Here is a 21,481-nt window from a genome sequence, read left to right on the forward strand (position 1 = left end):
AAACAATGTGGCCTCTACTTAAACAATATAAGACTTGTTAGCTTACTAGAACAAGACCCACACTAGTGGAAAAAAAGTTTTTCAAATCGGTTATTTTTAACTTTTAAAATCGGTTCTCTAACCGATTTTAAAAGAGCCAATTTTAAAAGTTAACTTTTAAGATCGGTTGTTTTATAACTGATCTTAAAAGTCTGGGCTTTGTTAAAAATTAAAACTGGAACGGGCCGTTCCAGGTTGTTAAAATGGCCTAAAAATGTCGTCTACACGGGCTGTTCCAGAATAGTTTGTCATGAGTTCAAACTAATCCAGAACGGCTCGTTCTCCTTGTAGAACGGCCCGTTCTCCTTGTAGAATAAATCAACAACGAAACTAGAGACACGATAAGAGCATGAGAATGTTACCTTGAGAATGAGAAGCTGGAGACTTTAGATAAGAGCGCGAGAGAGTAAAAAAAGGAATGGAGGGAAAGATCAAAGAGAATGAGAATGGAGGTAAAGATAAAAGATTTCTGATGATACTTTTAAAATTGGTTATTTAAGAATTGATTTTGTATGTAGTATACAAAATCAATTCTTAAATAATCGATTCTAAAAGTAACACTTTTAAAATCGGTCATAAAATAACCGATCTTAAAAGTACTTTTAAGATCGGTTAAAATTTAACCGATTTTAAAAGTGTTCATATTATTTACAAAATTGCCACCACGTCACTTTTAAGATCGGTTACCTTGTAACCGATCTTAAAACTCCGATTTTAAATCCAATTTTTGCACTAGTGCCAACAGAGGTTAAGGGACAAAAGTGACACAGTCCCTCCTTTTAGAGCTAATATTTCAACCTTAGGTGCTAATATTATTAGGGTTATCATATTCAAGGTATTATCTACTTTGATGCTTGTTAAACTATCACAATTTTATCCTTGAAAAGATACATTAATAGATTAAGGGAGGGTTCAAGGAAAATGTTTATAAACAACCTTTGGCTTTAACTTTTAAACAATGTTGAACTTTTAGACATACTAAAACAAGTAATAATAAAACTAAGAAAATAATTGATTCTTCATTAAAAAAAATTCAAGATGAAAAATGGACTAATTCAACCCTTTTAGGCTTACCCTGCTGCCAACTTGCCAAAAACAGGTTGGATTAGGCTAGCTCGTCAAGTGAAAACAAGCTGGACACTCTAACCCATCCTATTGGCAAGCTCGTCAAAGTAATAAAAATAAAAGAAAAGAAAAATTACATATTTATTTGGATACCTCTTCCAACAAATTTTTTCTCAATATCTAAAGGATCCACATAAATTAATATACCTAAATAATAAAATAAATCTCAAGTTATAATATATTTCATTTAATTTGTTATAAATAAATTTCAAATTTATTACATAATATATATATATAATCATAATAATTAAACTATACAAAAAAATCTCAAATTATATATAATAATTTAAATTATTTAAACTTAACATTTAATATATTTATAATTATATATTACCTATGTTTTTTTGTTACTTTTATATGAAATTAATTTTTTCATTAAATATATATTTTATAAGTTATTGATAAAGTTGATAAATATTTCATATTAATAATATAATAATTTAAAATTTTTAAAAATAACACAAACATAAAATACATTAGTTATCATTATCTAATTAGTTTTATTTAACAATAGTTATAAGTAAATTAAAAGGTTTAAATATATTTTTAGTCCCTCAAATTTAAGATAAATTTATATTTGGTCCCTCAAATTTGAAACTATTGTTTTTAGCTCTTAAAATTTTCAAAAATCTTGTTTTAATCCCTTAGATCAACAATAACATATCTAAAAGTGATAAATTAAGATGGTTAAACAATATCAATTAGATTTAATATGATGTTTTCATTAATAAGGACATTAATAGGTAAATTTTATGTAATAATATTTAATAAAATTTTTAACAAAATTTAAATATAAAAATTAAAAGAAATTTTTTTAAAATTACAAGAATTAAAAATAATAATTTTATATTTGAAGGATAAAAATAAATTTATCCTAAATTTAAAAAATTAAAAATATATTTAAGGACAAGTTGTCTTAGTCTCATGTAATATTGAGTAAGAGTGGAACTTTCTCAGATTCTCAGCGGTAGGAGTAGGAATGCTTGAAGAATGAAGATGTGGGCGGTGGGAAAATGACGGTAGAGATGACCTTAGTGTGTTTGTTGTTAAGCTAAAAGCCACATTTCTGTCATTGGAATCTTGCGCTTTGGGGCCCATTTAGATCATTTGACTGTTAAATTTGGAACACATGTCAAATTCACTTATTAGAGGAACAACTACTCCTAATGTTACAAACAATGTATTAATAGTTGCAACAATTATTAATGCTTTGGGCTTCGATTTTCGTACATGGACAAATAATATTTGATCACACTAGTGGAAAAAAGGCTTTTAAAATCGGTTATTTTAGACTTTTAAAATCGGTTATTGAACCGATCTTAAAAGAGCCGATTTTGAAAAGATAGACTTTTAAGATCGGTTATCAACCGATTTTAAAAGTAGACTTTTAAGATCGATTGTTTTATAACCGATCTTAAAAGTATCGACTTTTAAAATCGGTTCTGTAACAACCGATTTTAAAAGTCTACTTTTAAAATCGGTTGTTACAGAACCGATTTTAAAAGTCTATACTTTTAAGATCGGTTATGTGACAACCGATTTTAAAAGTGTTGACTTTTAAAATCGGTTGTTACAGAACCGATTTTAAAAGTCTATACTTTTAAGATCGGTTGTTACATAACCGATTTTAAAAGTCTACTTTTAAAATCGGTTATGGCAGAACCGATCTTAAAAGTAGTGATTTTTTTTGTATGTTTGATTTGTTTTGAGAGCACCTCAGAACAAAAAACCTGCAGAAAAACCAGACAATTCAAAATATTTTCTCAATGAAGAAGCACAAATCGCATACAATTGACAAGATGATAAATGTTAATCATATATATAATTGAATAGTTTTAAATACATCTAATACATAAAATAGACTATAATGCTCAATGAAATGTAAGTTCTAACTAGTTAAAGTAATACTATAAAACATAAGCCCAAACTAGTTAAAGTAATGGTCAATAAAAGATGTGGCCCATTGCTCCCTAATGATGTTTATGTCTTCTAGCGGCAATGGTGATCGATCTATAAATATCTGTTAAGAAAAATTAAAATAATTAGTAATAATTCATAAAATATATAGAATGAGAACTTAAAACAAAAACTTTCAAAATTGTAAAACTTACTTCAGTCCACCCAGATACTATTTGTGAATCGACAATAGTATGCATTGTCTTCATTACATAGTATCCGCACTCATAATTTCCTTTTTGTTTATGAGACTGCAAAAAGAATATAAAATCAATTTCAATAGAACAGTAATTTTAAAAAATTACTAAATTACTTAAAAAAAATATCATTGCTAGAATTAAAATCTTACTTTAGGAGAGACCCAACTCATTTTTTTCTTCATCTTTGAACCCTTAAGTATATGATATCCTTCCATGACCCTAATAATAAAATGACATTATGATTAGCGTAAAGTCAAATGTAATGATAATCAATAAAAAAAATTAGATATTTTTAAACAATTTACCTATCTAATAATTGTCTAAAATCCATAGGAGGAGGTTTATGCAACGAGCAAATGCAGACAGCTATGTTGTCCATAGGACAAATAACTAAAAGTTGCCAATGAGCACTGCATTAAAAAATTATGAGTAATAAAAAAATAGTTTTTATAAAAAATTATATTTAATTATATAAAACTAAACTTACTCAAAAAAATAAGGGGCCAAGTAAACTTTTTTATTTGAGTCGAACATCCAATTTTGAATGTAAGCTTGTATTTCTTCGACTTTGTTCCCACTTTTTTGGATTGACTCAGGCTCCAAAAATCCATATATGTGATCATTTCCCTTATCCACGCTCAATTTATGGATAAATCTACAACGTTAGAAATAATGTTAGAAATAATGTTTGACAAAATCAACAAAATATAATTAAAAGTAATTTAAATACTTACAACAACCATAACTGCAAAATTGATATGTTTAGCATACAATGACCATTTGTAATCTCTGATATATCACTCTGACTTATATATAGAGGTACTTTACTAGACATGTTAAATACTTCAGGAGGCCAAGAGAGTTTTTTGGGTTGCTCATCATCTTCCATATCTGCAACTAATTTCCATAGCCTTTTTATTGGAGGAAGATTTCTAGAAGGGGTAACAATGACCGTCCCTTTACCCTTTGGTGAGGTAACAATATCCTATTTCACACAGTACAAAGCTAATATTATACAATATTATAATAAAATTACACCAACTTAAAATTAAATATTATTTAAATAACATACCTTCGTAGATATCACCTTTACTAACTTATAAGGCCACTGAAGGAAGGTGTTCAAGGCTTGTCCCATTGTCTGAACCTCCTCTGTGGGCACAGGAACTCTAGCCTCTGGTTGTCTCACATCCAACACTGAAACCCTAACCATATCATCTCCCATGACTTGATGGTGTACAGTGGACCCTAATATGTGAATCTGCCCTATACCCACAGGATCGAGTGATCCATCCACAAACAACTCACATTTATTAGATGTACCCGGGCCAATGGCAGTAACAGGGGGATCAATAGAAGCACATGATCCCTTTGTACTCACACGTGCAATAAATGGTTCTACTATTGGAGTACTTTGTTGAAATTGTTGGCTGAGTGATTGCATATGCTCTTGTAGTTGCCTTTGCATGTCCTCTTGTAGCCGCTTATGAATCTCCTCCTGCATCTGACTAAATTTTTGCTCATAAGTTGCTATAACTTGAGAGACCTTTAGTTCCACTAACTGGTCCACCGTGCCAGATGTCTGTGAAGATGAGCGTGATCCAAAGTAGGTTTGTAAACTATGACCTCCACCAGCAGCCCGAACCCGACCTGGGTGCTCAGGCTTTCCAATTGCAACTGTGAGTATATCCTGGCGTCCATGGGAAACAAAAGATCCCTCTGTGGACTGTTGTTCCAATATATCCTACAACACAAGACACAAAAACAATTTAATAAACATCTATTGATCCATATCTTAATTAGCATCATATGTACAAAACAATTATACTTACTATCTTATTAGCAATCTCTTTTGCTGCCTCAGTTGTAAACTCGCCCGTTTTTTTTATGCGACCATGCTTCCATAATTCATGGCGTGTGGGTGGAGAAGGAGGACCACTAACTGTAGTCTCATCTTGGCTAGCTTGACGCTTCATAGCCTTCTCTTTCATCAACTTTTTCTTAAGCCATGGATAACGTTAACCCCCACGAGACATCACAACAATGGTGTCATTGTTTGCTTGAATCTCTTGTGCCTTCTTTCTTTTCTCCTACAAAAGTACCATATAATGAGATTAAAGGTAAAAACATAATATTCTGAACAATACAAATAACAATGCATGTAATCCTAACTTACCAAAAACTCTTTAGTCATTCTAGACTCTACAAATGCGTTCCATGTCTCTTGATCTATGGTGGGGTTCTTATAACCAGGAAATTCACCTTTCTTTTTTCCAAAAATGTAATTGTTTGTGAGGCTGGTCTTATATGCCCTCCACCTCTCAGCCACAATAGAGAGGGTTTTTCTTCTCATGTCCTCTGTCCTAGGAATGTCCCAAGTTTCCTACATTTATGATAACAATGAGTTAGTACATGTTATATCCTAATGAAGTTTAATAATGAAAAATGTTGAGTAATGAAATTTTACCGTAATATCTGCCCAAATATGGTTCTTGACAACCTCCTCTACATGATCCCAACTAGGTAATAAAATAGAAACCTTGGTTCTAGCAAGAACCCCCATGGTACTCATAAATTGGGTAGCTGAGTCTCCTATAGGTCTCTTAGTTATCTCATCAATATCAACATGCAATCTCTCCTCGTGAAGGCGTTTGGATGTGACATTCTTCATTCTAGTGGGACCTCTAACTTTCTTCTTGGCTGTAGTCTGTGTAGAGTCTGAAGGAGAGTCTTGATGTTCATCCATATTTATCTGTTGACATAAACAAAATAAATTACAAGTCATTAGTATTATAATAAATAATACTTAAAGTTATAACAAAAATAAAAGTATAAATAGAAGTAACTAACAAAAAAAAACTATAATAACCTATTTTGGAAATATGATCAAGTTTGAATGTTCTCCCATATTCCTTCCTGATGATCATCACGAGTGGCATGTACATTATCAACATCATCTTCTTCATTAATAGTTGGCACCCGTTTGGACAAAGAAGGAGTATCCATAATATCAATTGAATCTCCAAATTCATCACCTATATTATTACTCTTACCTTGTAGAACAATTGACCACCTATTGTTAGATGGATCTGTGACATAAAATACTTGCTTTACTTGCATAGCCATGATAAAAGGCTCTTCCTTATGACCAACTTTATTGAGGTCAACCAAAGTAAATCCAAGTTCATCAATTTTGACACCATTGTTACTATCAACCCACTTGCATTTAAATACAGGTACTCGGAATGGACCATAATCAACCTCCCATATGTCTTCAATAACTCCAAAATAACACATGGATGCTGTGATGGGGTTCTTATCATTTCTGGTTGAAAAATGCATAGATTGAGCAACTAGCATAACACCACTATTTTGCATAGTACTTTTGTCATCTTGTGCCTTTGTATAAAATGAGTAATTGTTAATGTCATATCCACAGAAAGTAAACACATCAAAGTTAGGTCCTTGAGCTAGCCGTTGTAAAGTTTCAGAAACATTTAAATTTGTCCCAACATTCTTTTTGAACCACTCTATGAAAGTCTTATTATGCTCGTTCAACACCCATTTCTCAGGCATGCGAGGGTTGTTTCTCTTCACTAAGTCTTTGTGGGCATTTAAATAAGGAAGAACCTCATCAGTATTGTTTAATATATACAAATGCGCTTGAAGCACTTCTTCTCGCATCATGCTTTTTAGTTTTGTGCCTATTGTACCCTTCCCAGTACTTCTTCCCTCATGACGAGTCTTAGGAATGCCTATTGATTCAGCTTGATACATGTATTCACTACAAGAAAAATGCTAATTTCCGACGGAAATTTCCGACGGAAATATATATATTTATATTTTGAAAAGACCCATATAATAAGAAAATATTAAATAGTGTATTCAGAGTTTCTGACGGAATTTTCGACAGAAAAATCCGTCGGAAATTTCCGACGGAATAAATCCGTCAGAAATTTTTGACGGAATTATTCCGTCAGAAATTTCCGACAGAAAATCCGTCGGAAATTTCCGACGGATTTATATCTGTCGGAAATTTCTGACGGAATAATTCTGTCGGAAATTTTCCGTCGGAAATATAGATTTTCCGACGGATTTTAATCCGTCAGAAATTTTCCGTCGGAAAATGTTTTTTTTTCCGACGGATCCAAATCCGTCGGAAATTATCCGTCGAAAATTTGAGTTTTTCTTGTAGTGATTCAGTACAAAACTCAATTGCTTCCTCTGCAATGTACCTTTCTATGATGGATGCTTCTGGACGATATTGGCATGACGATATTTTGTACAAAACATCTATGACCTGATTTAGGCATGCATGTTTGAAGATATTGGCTGCACAAAATCTGTAAAAAATCTAGCCACTCACATTTTTTTCTTCTGATTTTCAATTTTATAATTTTATGCTCTTTTTTTTTTCTTTCATTTTTTGACATTTTATTTTATATTTTTTTACTTAATTTTTCACATATTTGCGAACGAAATATGTAACGACCCGCCATGGTCTCTACACTTAGTGGAATCGCACTACTACTAGTGAACTAAGGAAAATATTAAATTGGATAACTCATACATACAGGTATAGATAAGAATAAAAATAACCAAATTCTTTAAATACAAAATAAAATGCCATATATGTACAGTCATCCCAAAAATAATATTTCCTAGTGCTGGTCAAACAGACAAAAATCGCTACCCAAAATGGTAACCCTAACACGAGGATCAAACTCCCCGTCTCGCAGCGGTCACCTCGACTCCAAGCTAGCCCTGATCTGCTCCCATACCAAGTATGATCATCGCAGTTCCACCACATGGAAACATAAGGGTAAGCTAGAATTCACAAATGAATCATAATAATCTATACTACACAATCGTATTCATAGAGTCACACCATACACTCTATCCAATACTACTCATGCATAAAATATAATCCACCAGTCATGAAGTCAAACACCACACTTCATCATATTAATAATCATGCAATAAATGCATCTCATGACAGATATCAATGCATATCAATCATCTAATGCGTCGTCACGCATACACCTAGGAGATCTCCACAACAATAGAGCTGTATAAGTGACATTCCATCCTACCGAAACCACCCCAACCGTTTTCACGCCCAATGCGCCCGCTCGGTCACAGCTAAACAGGATATATAATCCTCCCTCGGGTTTACTCGGATGATGTCACTTACACAATTGGAAGTCCAGATCCACCGTCAGGTATAGCACAGCTGGGTACGGGCTTACCACGACCTTGGCATGCATTAACCAAGTCAATTGTGGAGTTCGCCCACCGACTATCCGCAAGGATCCACGCACCTTCCCGAGTACTTGGTTAAGGGAAAAACCCTCGACCTCATACCCCGCTCCAACACTAGCTAAGGACTTAGAGGAGACTCACCCAACCCAGTGGCCTATCTGAGCACCACTCTCCCAAATCCAGTGGCCTCCCAGAGCCCCACTCTCATATATCAGTGGCCTATCCAAGCACCACTCTCAAGAGACTCTATGTGAGCTCTTCCAGTTCGAAAACATTTTTCCTCTCCTCAAGTCCTAGGCTAGACTCATGCCATAAGGCATCACATGCAATAATGCATCATACATCATAATGGTCTGCCCACCATCATGATCAACAATCATACACATGTCATAAGACGTCACATGCAATAATGCATCATACATCATATATGGTCTATCCACCATTATGATCAACAGTCATACTCATATGAACATATACGCATGTCATATCATATTCAAACATTCATACGTATCATCACAAAGCATACATATGAATCACACCTCACCATACATCATATATCATACATACATGATCTAAAACTTCAACTTTAAACATGCATAAGCATCAATTCATTCATAAATATATTCAAGCACAGTGCTGTCAACTCGCGCCTGGCCTAACACCAACCCAAGAGCTCTAAGCTCTTCCACGCCTGACTCGCTCAACCTGCGCCCGGCCTAAAACTATTCAGAGAGTTCAAAACTCTCATCCAAACTAACAAATTCAGCCACATGCAAACAATCTAGCTTCCCTTACCTGAAGATTGGCTCAGATAGCCAAAGACTGAACAAAAGTAGAATTTCCCCTCGAGGCTCAACTCGGAACTTCAGTCCTCCCAAAACAAGCTTTCTGATCTGAATTTCAAGAAAAGTCAGAAGGAGTTAGTGATCTAGAGGAGAAAAGGAGTCAAACAGAGAAATTTGGGAGAGAAAGGAGCTCACTGACCCAGAGACCTTCTCTCTAAAACTTCTCTCTAAAAACTCCAAAACTCCTGAAGGCCCCCAACCCCCTATTTATAGACTTTCGGATTGGCCCAGAACGGCCCGTACCGAGTTCAGAACGGCCCGTTCCGAACTCCCAAAACACGCACAAAATTAACGCCCAGAACGGCCTGTTCTGAAATCAGAACGGCCCGTTCCGGGACTCATCCGGAACGGCCCGTTCTCCCTCCGGAACGGCCCGTTCTCCCTCCAGAACGGCCCGTTCTCCCTCCAGAACGGCCCGTTCTCAACTACAAAATATAGTTCAATTCAGTAGCTTGGAATGGCCCGTTCCAGTTTGGGAACGGCCCGTTCTGGGCTACTGAATCAGCCTTTTTTTTTTTTTTTTTTTTCACAATGTTACAATACTCCCCAACAAATACGAATTTTTGTCCCCGAAAATAGGTCTACCTGAAGAGAAGAATGGATACTGTTCCTTGAATTGACTCTCCACCTCCCAGGTAACCTCACCAGTAGCTGCATCCCAAACAATTCTCACCAAGCTGATGGATTTGCCACAAAACTTCTTCAACTTGTGATCAACCACAGCTATCGGTTTCTTCTCGTAAGTCAAGTTTTCTCTAACTTGCACCTCATCCATCTCTATCACGTGACTCGGGTCTCTGATGTACTTTCTCAACTGTGAAACGTGAAACACATCATGCAGGTGGGACAGACAAATCCGACCTTTGAATCTCAGAATCCCATCAGTACCAAGCTCAAAACCAGCTGCCCTCTCAATACCAAGTAATCCCAAAGTCCTTAACAACTCTGGGTCCTGTAACTGTTTAGTTCCCACCTGCTTCAAGAACTCATTAGTTATGGTGATCATACCACAGCTAATGTGATCCTGAACAACCTCCACCTCTAGTCTCAAATCTCGGAACTGCTCAATCAACTCCAACTCCTTAATCATCATAGCCGACATGTGAATGGATTTCCTACTCAATGCATCAGCTACCACATTTGCCTTTCCAGGATGATACATCAACTGGAAATCGAAGTCCTTTAGAAATTTCATCCACCTCCTCTGTCTCATATTCAACTCTTTCTGATCAAACAGATATTTCAAACTCTTGTGATCACTGTATACACTGAATCTCGCACCATACAGATAGTGCCTCCACGACTTCAAGGCAAATACCACAGCTGCAAGCTCCAAATCATGAGTAGGATAATTCCTCTCATGGGTCTTCAGTTGCCTCGAAGCATATGCCACTACTCTCCCTCCCTGCATCAACACACAACCTAACCCCTGGTGAGAAGCATCACAGAACACATCAAAATGCTCACCAGTGTTAGGTAACACCAAAACTGGAGAAGTGGTTAACCGTCTCTTTAGCTCCTGAAAACTCTGCTCACAAGCGTCCGTCCAAACAAAAGGTTGATCTTTTCGAGTCAGTTGAGTCAAAGGCATTACTATTCGAGAAAAACCCTCAATGAACCTCCGATAGTAACCCGCCAACCCAAGAAAACTCCTAATCTCTGTAGCAGTCATCGGACGCTCCCACTGAATCACAGCCTCCACCTTGGCTGGATCTACTGCAATCCCCTCTGTCGATATCACATGCCTCAAAAATCTCACCTCGGACAACCAAAACTCACACTTGGACAGTTTGGCATACAACTGTCTCTCTCTTAACACCTCCAAAACTGACCTCAAATGCTCAAGGTGATCCTCCAATGATCTAGAATACACCAAAATATCATCAATGAAGACCACCACAAATCTGTCCAAGAACGGTCTAAAGATCCTGTTCATGTAATCCATGAACACTGCTGGAGCATTAGTGACACCAAAAGGCATCACCACATACTCATAGTGACCATACCTAGTCCTAAAGGCAGTCTTCGGTATGTCACTCTCCTTCACCCTAATCTGGTGATATCCGGATCTCAAATCAATCTTTGAAAACACTGAAGCTCCCCTCAGCTGATCCATCAAATCATCAATCCTCGGAAGGGGATATTTATTCTTTATCGTTAATTTATTCAGCTGCCGATAATCAACACACAAACGGGCCCCACCATCTTTCTTCTTCACTAACAGTACCGGAGCACCCCAAGGAGAAACACTGGGCCTCACCATCTGTTTCTCCAACAAATCCTCAATCTGTGTCTTCAGCTCTACCAACTCAGCTGGAGCCATCCTATAAGGAGCCACTGATACCGATCCTGCACCTGGTACCAGATCAATGCTAAACTCAACATCACGCCTGGGTGGCAATCCTGGTACATCATCTGGAAACACCTCAAGAAATTCACTGACAATCTCGATCCCAGCGATAGCTCTCTCTGTCTCAATACTCAAAGATGCAAACAACATGAAGCACTCAGCTCCATCCCTCATCAACTGCTCAGCCTGACCCGCTGATACCAACACCTCATCCTCCAACTGAGGAAACATCAACTCTCTCCGAGCACAATCTATAAGGATGTGATGGGCAGATAACCAATCCATCCCTAAGATTATGTCGATATCCACCATGGGCAACACAATCAGGTTCACTCGGAACCTCCTACCAGACACCTCTATCGGGCATCTCACACACATCTCCGACGTCACCACAGAAACTGAAGCCGGAGTAGACACAAACAAATCAACATGCAAGGAAGATACTGACAAACCCAATCTCTTCACACAATCAACAGAAATAAAAGAATGCGTGGCTCCAGAATCAAATAAAAATAAAACATCCTCACCTGCTGCCTTCCCCTTTCCCTTCACTAAGTCTGATGAAGTAGAAGCCTCTGCACCTGACAATGCAAACACTCTCCCCGCAGCTGAAGGTCTGGGTGGCCTCGGGGCACTCCCAGATGAAGTCGGCGGTGTCTGACAATCTCTAGAGATGTGGCCTGGCCTACCACATCTGAAGCAAACATTCCCCGGAAGGGAACAATCTCTAACCATATGTGCTCCTCCACATCGGTAGCACCGCACTGACTGTGCTCCGCCCTGAGGAGTAGCAGGTCGAGGTCCCCTACTAACAGCTCCTCTCTGAGACTGTACAGTTCTGTCATAGGGTCCCCTCTGCTGGCCTCCCCTCCTGGACCCAGATGATCCCTCTTGAACTCTAGCAACCTTACCGCTACTACCACCACCCTCCAAACTCTCAACAGTCTTTGCCTTCTCAACCAAGGCAGGAAACTCCACTATGGACATGGGGACTATAACCCTCTTCAGCTCGTGCCTCAATCCCTCTGCAAACTTTCTACATCTCCAAGCCTCAGATATGGCCTGAGAGTAGAAACGAGCTAGATGCTCAAACCTCATAGCATACTCAGAAACAGACAAGCTCCCCTGATGTAATCTCATGAACTCTGCCTCCTTAGCGTATCTAACGCTATCCGGGAAATATTTCTCCAAAAAGACCCTCCTGAAGCAATCCCAGTCAACAGGCACACCCCTGCTCTCTAACATCTGCCTGGTGCCTCCCCACTAGTACTCAGCCTCGCCCCCCAGCATGTAAACTGCATAAGCCAACTTCCTCTCATCAGAAGATCCTAAAACACTAAAGATTTTCTCCATATCCCTCAACCACTGATCTGCCACATCAGGATCTGAATCCCCTCTGAACTGAGGAGGCTGACATCTCCTGAACTCTGCCTGAGAGACCACCGGTCTAGCTGCCTCAACCGCAGCTCTACCCACCTCCATCTAAGCAAAGTAAGCACTTTACTATTGCATCACTATGGCCATCATCTCCATAGTTCTAGCGATATGATCAAACTGAGACCTCACCATACTAAAAGAATTCAAACATCCTATTAGTAACATAATACCCCTCACAATTCACTAAAGGCTAACACATATCAGAGATATGACACAACAGAAACCTAGAAGAATCACTCCCCACAAAGTATCCCAAAAGACTCGACCGGCTCTGATACCATAAAAGTGTAACGACCCGCCATGGTCTCTACACTTAGTGGAATCGCACTACTACTAGTGAACTAAGGAAAATATTAAATTGGATAACTCATACATACAGGTATAGATAAGAATAAAAATAACCAAATTCTTTAAATACAAAATAAAATGCCATATATGTACAGTCATCCCAAAAATAATATTTCCTAGTGCCGGTCAAACAGACAAAAATCGCTACCCAAAATGGTAACCCTAACACGAGGATCAAACTCCCCGTCTCGCAGCGGTCACCTCGACTCCAAGCTAGCCCTGATCTGCTCCCATACCAAGTATGATCATCGCAGTTCCACCACATGGAAACATAAGGGTAAGCTAGAATTCACAAATGAATCATAATAATCTATACTACACAATCGTATTCATAGAGTCACACCATACACTCTATCCAATACTACTCATGCATAAAATATAATCCACCAGTCATGAAGTCAAACACCACACTTCATCATATTAATAATCATGCAATAAATGCATCTCATGACAGATATCAATGCATATCAATCATCTAATGCGTCGTCACGCATACACCTAGGAGATCTCCACAACAATAGAGCTGTATAAGTGACATTCCATCCTACCGAAACCACCCCAACCATTTTCACGCCCAATGCGCCCGCTCGGTCACAGCTAAACAGGATATATAATCCTCCCTCGGGTTTACTCGGATGATGTCACTTACACAATTGGAAGTCCAGATCCACCGTCAGGTATAGCACAGCTGGGTACGGGCTTACCACGACCTTGGCATGCATTAACCAAGTCAATTGTGGAGTTCGCCCACCGACTATCCGCAAGGATCCACGCACCTTCCCGAGTACTTGGTTAAGGGAAAAACCCTCGACCTCATACCCCGCTCCAACACTAGCTAAGGACTTAGAGGAGACTCACCCAACCCAGTGGCCTATCTGAGCACCACTCTCCCAAATCCAGTGGCCTCCCAGAGCCCCACTCTCATATATCAGTGGCCTATCCAAGCACCACTCTCAAGAGACTCTATGTGAGCTCTTCCAGTTTGGGAACGGCCCGTTCTGGGCTACTGAATCAGCCTTTTTTTTTTTTTTTTTCACAATGTTACAAAATACACTTAGCTTTCCTTTCAAATTCAAAAAATAAATGGCCTTGGCTTCTAAAATTTGTTAAGAAAACATTTTTAAATTAAAAACTTGAAACATATAAATTATTATTTGTACTATAAATAGAAAAATATCATACATAATAATTAGAGATGTCAATTTGGGTCAAATTAACCCGAAAATAAAGTTAGGATGGATCTTAAAAATGATGACCTAAATAAAATTAAACTATTTTGATCTCACCCGTTAAATTTGACCAAATGACCTTACGTCATGTTGGCCCTTAGGCTTACAAGGTAACCCATTAAATTAATAATTGAAAGAATTTAAATTAACATAAATCTATAATGTGTTATAAAATAATATAATTAAATATAATAATTCTACAATAGCAATAGTCTTTCATAATTTTTTTTTGTATTTGCTTGTGTTTATAAATTTAAAGTTAGGGTTAGCCATGTGAGAGTTTCGTCACTCCCATAATCTCGTTGCTCTCTTGATGGATTAACGTTATGACTTATCATCTTTATTTTGTTTGTCGAAGAGGATAAAGATGCAATAATGCTTGCCCTTGTACTTGTGAATAACAAATTTTAATTGAGAAAAAATTTAATTTTCTTTTTTTAAATAAAAATAGATTTTTAAATTTATGAAAGTAAGGGTAAATATTTGGTCTTCAAGCAATGGAGTAGTTACGGCTAACAAATAAAGTATAAAATAAATGAATAAAAAAAATAAATAAAAAAGATAAGAATGAAGGTGTATACCAGCCGAAAAGTTGAGATAGTGAATGATAAAAAATAGGAACTTATTAAATAATGGGAGGGAGTTACAAGTCACCTTCACTATAAAAAGGGAGGATTGGAGAGAAAAAGGGTACTATCTGATTCTCACCTTGGTTTTCTAGAAAGAAAAAAAAATTCCTATATTAAGTTGCATTGTATTCTCACTCTCATCTAGAGTTGACATTTCAGTTTCAACATCGTATGAGAGCCTCTCATCTCAACTTTATATTCAGATTGCTTTTCAATAATTCTACTTATCATTCCTAAGTTTTGCTTTTTTTAGATGTTAATTAATAAACATGTCGTTTATCTTTTTTCTGTTGTTATTTGATTTCGTTTCATATAATCTGAATATAGAAGTTTAAAAAGTATTAATATGCATTTTCACAAATATCAAGAATGAGATAGCAGCACCATAAATTGCATAAAGTAATCCTGGAGTAATATTTCCTTTTGTGAATTAATGGGAAACGATATTACAAGAGAACAATATAAATGGATTAGGTAGCTTCAAGGTTCTTTGTTTTTAAGTTGTTTCCTTTTATTTCTAGATTTCGGGTATGGAGAATAATTTGATAACGTATATTTACATTCTTAGTTTCCTTTTCATTTTTTCTTTTTCTCATCAAAATATTATAATTTTGAATATGGAATATAAAATCTGATTTTTTTTTTTTTACGAAAAGGTTTCCTTTAATATTTATGTTATATTATATTAATGAATAATATTTTAACTATTACGACAAATTTATTTTTGTGATAATTTTTTATCATTAACCATTATTTAAATCATAAGAGCCATAGAATAATCATTTATTATAATAAATTTTGTGCATGGAGTAAAATATAATTTAAAAAAAAAAGTTATTCTAATATTCAAACAATTAATAATGTCAGTTGAATAATATTTTTATCGTTGATATTATTTGGTTATGAGAGTGTAATGACTAGCCATAGCTTAAATCCTTATCTAGGAATAATATCAAAAATATGAAATCATTATCTTTTGGATAAGTAATACTAAAAGAATAAACACAACAACTAATAGCGTTACTTGAATGATATTTTCATCGTTAACATTGTCATGAGATTTTAATGATTAGTCATTTGCTAACTTAAATTATTATCCAAATTTTTCTTCTTTTAATAAAAAATAAAAGAGGCTATTTCACATGTAAATTATTTTATTTTATGCAATGGTTCGTGATGTTAATTGAGTAGCATTTTTACCTTTGATATCATGTGAACTACAAAATTTTATAGAATAGCCTTTTACTATCATAAAATTTTAAGCATAAAGTAAGATAAAAGTTGTCTTTTTTTAGGAATCAACCATGGTCATTATCGATAACATTAATTCTCTTTAATGTTATCAAATTTGAGAATTTAACGATTAGCCATTCGTTAGCTTAAATTCTTATCAAAATTGTTTCTTTTATAAAAAATACAAAAAGAGTTTTCTTCCATTCGTAAAAAATATAATAATAAAAATCTAGAGAAAAAAATTTATTTATAGGGGTAAAATAATATTTATAAAGTAATTTTTGCACACTTAATTAAGAGGTACTGTTTTTTTAACAAGCGTTGTAGGATGTTAATACCTTCCCTATGTGTATTTGACTTTCGAACCTAATTTTAACTTTAAAGATGATTTTCTAAAGGGTTTTCCAATTCTTTTTTCCTTAAAATAAGATATTGGTAGCGGCTCCTTTAAGATTATATCCACATCATTCCTGTCATGATATCAGTTACGGCAAGATTATATCCACGTCATTTATGTTGTGATATCGGTTACGACAGTGCTCATGGAGTGACGATAACAGCTCATTGTGACCACTCATGCCATAAAATTACAGGATACCACTTAATTTTGTAAAAAATCTTCTTTCTCTTTGTGATATAATTTTTTTCTGCTCAACTGTTCAAATATATTTACTATCTAATAATTTTTTATGACATTTTTCCCATCTCATTTCAGTTATCATTTGTTATTTTATTGTTTGTTGTTGGTGTTGCCCCTGGTTCCAACTCTAACCAAATACTAAGTGCATTATTTTATTTTTTATGACTTATGTTATGTGGACTCAGAATTATGATGGATTGAATTTTAACTTATTATTGCTTGTGAATTAAACTAAGAATTATGTTGACTTGTTGTTACTTTATAACTTATGGTGGGAACTATAAACTGAATGAGTAAACTTGTTTAACTTTGAATATTATAGTCATGAATATGTTGGTATGCAATCAAAGTCTCACATCGTTCAAATAAAAGAATGGATATGAGTTTATATACACATAATTGTCTCCATTTGTTGAGAGGCCTTTTGGTGGTAACCAAAAGTAAAATCATGAGGGTTACCAACAAGTGGTATCAAAGTCAATGGTTTGATCAGGTGACTGATTCGATGAGTATGGTGGAGTTGGTACGTGGATCCAAGTTTGGGATCTCTTGTGTCGAAAGTCTTCCCAACAGTAAGTCCATGTGGAAGAGGGTCTTCCTAGTAACATGAAGGAGTGTGACTAAGCTGTTGTGCTCAACAAAATATTGATGATATTTTTGATAGTATGAAGAATGATTTAGATACAATGGAAACTCCACATAATATAAAGAAAAGGGCCTATTGTTGTTACTTAACCTTCTAATCATGTTATAATTTTTGTTTTTCTTTTTCATTGTAAAAAATATATTTAATTTTTTTAAAATGTAATTTTTTTTTAATTAGGCCAATTTGGCTTGATCGCTTGACATGGGCCAAGTTGGGCCAAGAAATGATAATCTGAAAAAAAAAATATAGGTTAAGCTAGCCTAACCTAAAATATCATTTGGTTTGTGTAAGTCTGGTTGTGCTAGGCTAACTCAATTTGTTTGACCAGTGGTCATTATTTCACTAATTGTAATAACAATGCTCACCATTTTACCATAGGTCATCATAATTACAACTATAATTATTTTAATGATAATTATGATTTACGAAGTATTTTAATGTTGGTCAAAATAATATATATAAGTGAGGCACAATTATCACTTTACAAGTTAGTTTTGTTGGGTTGAATTAGACTCTAAATCACTTTCTTAAAATAAAATCAAAGCCCATCTTGGTGATTGTTAGTGGGCTTATCAAGCCACCCGCTATTAGGTCATTATCAAATTATTTGAATATCTCTAATCTTGTAAACTTCACAATCAAGATGTATAGTTCTCAGTGAGAGAGGACTGTGTTGGAGATTACACATCGACTAGTGAGATGGTCATATTAATACTTACAAATGAAAAACAATCATAACCTTATAAATCAATTTTATAAAATTGAGTTAAACTTTAATTCACTTTCTTAACATGATATAGCACATTAGAGCCTATAACCAAAAATTAATGTGCACTCATGATACATAATTTTTATGGTCAAACACGAAAATTATGACAAAAGCCTAGGTATTTTTTGGGGTTACATTTTCACATTTTCTTTTTGTTACAAAAGGGCTAAGCTTCACTATCAAATTCAAAAAATAATGGCCTAGGTTTCTAAAATTTGTTAATAAAACATTTTTAATTAAAAACTTAAATAAACATAAATTATTATTTGTACTATAAATAGCAAAATATAATACGTAATAATCGAAATAATATAAAGTGTATCAATTACAACAATAAAAAAGTGCTTGAAATGAAAATGATATTAACTTCACATTTAGTATTAAATTATCTATGCATATTAACCTTAAAATGACATTAACTGCACATTTATAAATTAAATATGATTTTACTAATTATAAAAAACTAAATAATAAAAAATAAATCTATCCTATACCTGATCAAATTATTTTAACTTGGTTATCCCGTCGAACTAAACACATTAACACCCCAACTAAACGATAGTGGGAAGATATAATGTCACTAATTTAGTAATTGTCATGTGCATCAATATCTCAACTTCATTGAGAAGAAAGGTTCAAGAGATATTCATCTTCATTGTGCCTTCATTTGATTTTTAAATCTTTTAGCATGCTTGGTTAATTAGTTCACTACAAATCGTGGAGTTACCAATTTTTCTAAAAATTAACCATAATAAGCTGAAGTATTTGCAAATTTGATCGAATAAACTGCCCTAACCAGCCACATTATCAATTTCTAATCCAACCTACTAGTCTTGAGTCATGTAGAAATTTTAATTCAATCCCCTTTCTTCATAATCTATAATCACTTTAATTTTTAATTTAGTTTTACAAAGGGTGTCATATAGTTTGGATAAAAACATACAATATAATGTTCAAGTGCAATTTTAGTTCAAATCACATTTTAGGTCAAATTAGTCAGTTCTTGAATCACCAGATGTCATGAACTTCGATCACTTAGGCCATTACCCTAACAATCCAACACTCCAAAGAATAAGAATGACCCAATTATCCAAACAAGAAGTTGGACTACTGATCCAACTTGGATCCAATTAAACAAGGTTTATCGGGTTTGAAAGAATATCGGGCTTCTGTGTGTCACTTGGATCCATATAACTCGTTGAACAATAAGTTAGGGTTTTGACAGGCCCAGATTTAGACTTTAGAAAGAGAAATGCTAGTGACATTATGTTGTTAATACTATCTCGTTGAAAAATATTAATTTTTAGTGGATCCTACCACTAAATTAGGAGTAAGACTCATAATTTGTGATTTTTAATAAACTAGTATTGTAATATACAAACATGTTTATTATACATAATTAAAATTATATATACAAATATTATATTTGAATATATAAATTATATTTAAAATTAATATATATATATATATATATATATATATATATTTTAAATATATAAATTATATTTCAAGCTATGATAAATAACTTATACTGTAATAATTTTTTTATTGATAAAATATTTGAAATTATTAATATTTAATTCACAACTATTATGATAAATAAAAATTGAATGAGAAAAAAAGTTACAAAAAATTTTACAAACACTTTCTCTGATGAAAAATCTCTTAAAAATAATTTCGCACAAGATAGATATATATTTAATATATAAGAGTGATTTTATATATTATTTTTGTTTGAGAAATTGATGATCTCATTAGATTCTGTATATGTTGAGGATTAGAAATATATATTTAATTTGTAAGAATGATGATCTGGGAGAGAGAACGAAATTGTAGAAAAGTGTCTGTGGGCTAGGTTTTGGAATAATTGGGAGTTTTACCGTTTATGTTAAAATTATATTAAATTTATAATTCTATTAATTATTTTATTAATTTATGAATGTTATTGTTATATTAATCGATAAAAATTGATGATCTAGATGTGAATTGCTTGAGGGGTGTGTAAACCCTTATTTTGTTCGACTTATCTATTGTGCATGTAATCTGGAATTGAGATATGAGATGAGATGTTGTGTGGATATGATTATGATTGTGATTGTGGTACCTCACACTAATGACCAGGGATGAGACAAACCTTGAGTAGTGATGCTTCAAGGACGAGCGTGCCCCTGGCATGGTGTGGGATGAGTGAGTCAATTAACACGCATCACTTATGTCACATATGGCAACCCTGGCATGGGGTTAATTGCAAGAGATTGTGTGGATTGTAATGTAATTGTGGTTCCTCACACTAATGACCAGGGATGAGACGAACCTTGAGTAAGTGATGCTACAAGGACGAGCGTACCCTTGGCATGGTGTGGGATGAGTGAGACAATTAACCTGTATCACTTATGTCAGATGTGGCGTGGCCTTGGTATAGTGTTAATTGTAAGATTTGTGTGGATTGGATAGGATTGATGTAATTGAGATGTGAAGATGATGAATGATTGTTAAATTATGATATATATAAATGCTTGTGAATATTTCATTCAGTAAGGAGTTATAATGGATCATGTTATGTTTTTCCTTGTGTGTTTTCCATATAGATGTTTTCTTTTCTCACCATATAATTTGTGAATGTTTTAGGTGAGGAAGATCTGGCTTCGAGTGACATCTAGAATGTCAACCATTGAGTTATGGGTGTGCTATGATATTGTGATATCGGGGCAGAGGATTCTAGGATAAATTTTTATATGTATTTAGAGTTATACCTTCTATTTTGAAAATAATT

The 21,481-nt window shown here is 34.6% G+C and overlaps 2 protein-coding genes and 1 long non-coding RNA gene across 3 annotated transcripts; all 3 read right to left on the reverse strand.

Moving 5' to 3' along the window:
• Positions 1–3,039: 3,039 nt before the first annotated feature.
• LOC109793089 (uncharacterized) lies at positions 3,040–3,542 on the reverse strand. The gene is made up of 3 exons (XR_014431114.1): positions 3,470–3,542; positions 3,276–3,371; positions 3,040–3,184 (listed from the first exon to the last, which is right to left on the reverse strand). It is a non-coding gene; the product is annotated as an uncharacterized LOC109793089 (long non-coding RNA).
• A 79-nt stretch (positions 3,543–3,621) lies between these two features.
• Positions 3,622–5,083, reverse strand: LOC145949368 (uncharacterized). Its single transcript, XM_083059133.1, has 4 exons — positions 4,393–5,083; positions 4,055–4,305; positions 3,808–3,975; positions 3,622–3,730 (listed from the first exon to the last, which is right to left on the reverse strand). The coding sequence occupies exons 1-4, from the start codon at positions 4,822–4,824 to the stop codon at positions 3,622–3,624; spliced, it is 960 nt and encodes a 319-aa protein (XP_082915259.1). The 5' UTR covers positions 4,825–5,083.
• A 924-nt stretch (positions 5,084–6,007) lies between these two features.
• On the reverse strand, positions 6,008–7,098 carry LOC145953888 (uncharacterized). The gene is made up of 2 exons (XM_083067671.1): positions 6,190–7,098; positions 6,008–6,072 (listed from the first exon to the last, which is right to left on the reverse strand). Exon 1 carries the CDS (start codon positions 7,095–7,097, stop codon positions 6,207–6,209), a length of 891 nt encoding a protein of 296 aa, XP_082923797.1. The 5' UTR covers position 7,098; the 3' UTR covers positions 6,008–6,072; positions 6,190–6,206.
• Between the last annotated feature and the right edge of the window lie 14,383 nt (positions 7,099–21,481).

This window comes from Cajanus cajan, chromosome 1 (assembly GCF_000230855.2).
Source record: "Cajanus cajan strain Asha chromosome 1, NIPB_CcT2T_4, whole genome shotgun sequence".
Classification (NCBI taxonomy): Eukaryota; Viridiplantae; Streptophyta; class Magnoliopsida; order Fabales; family Fabaceae; genus Cajanus; species Cajanus cajan.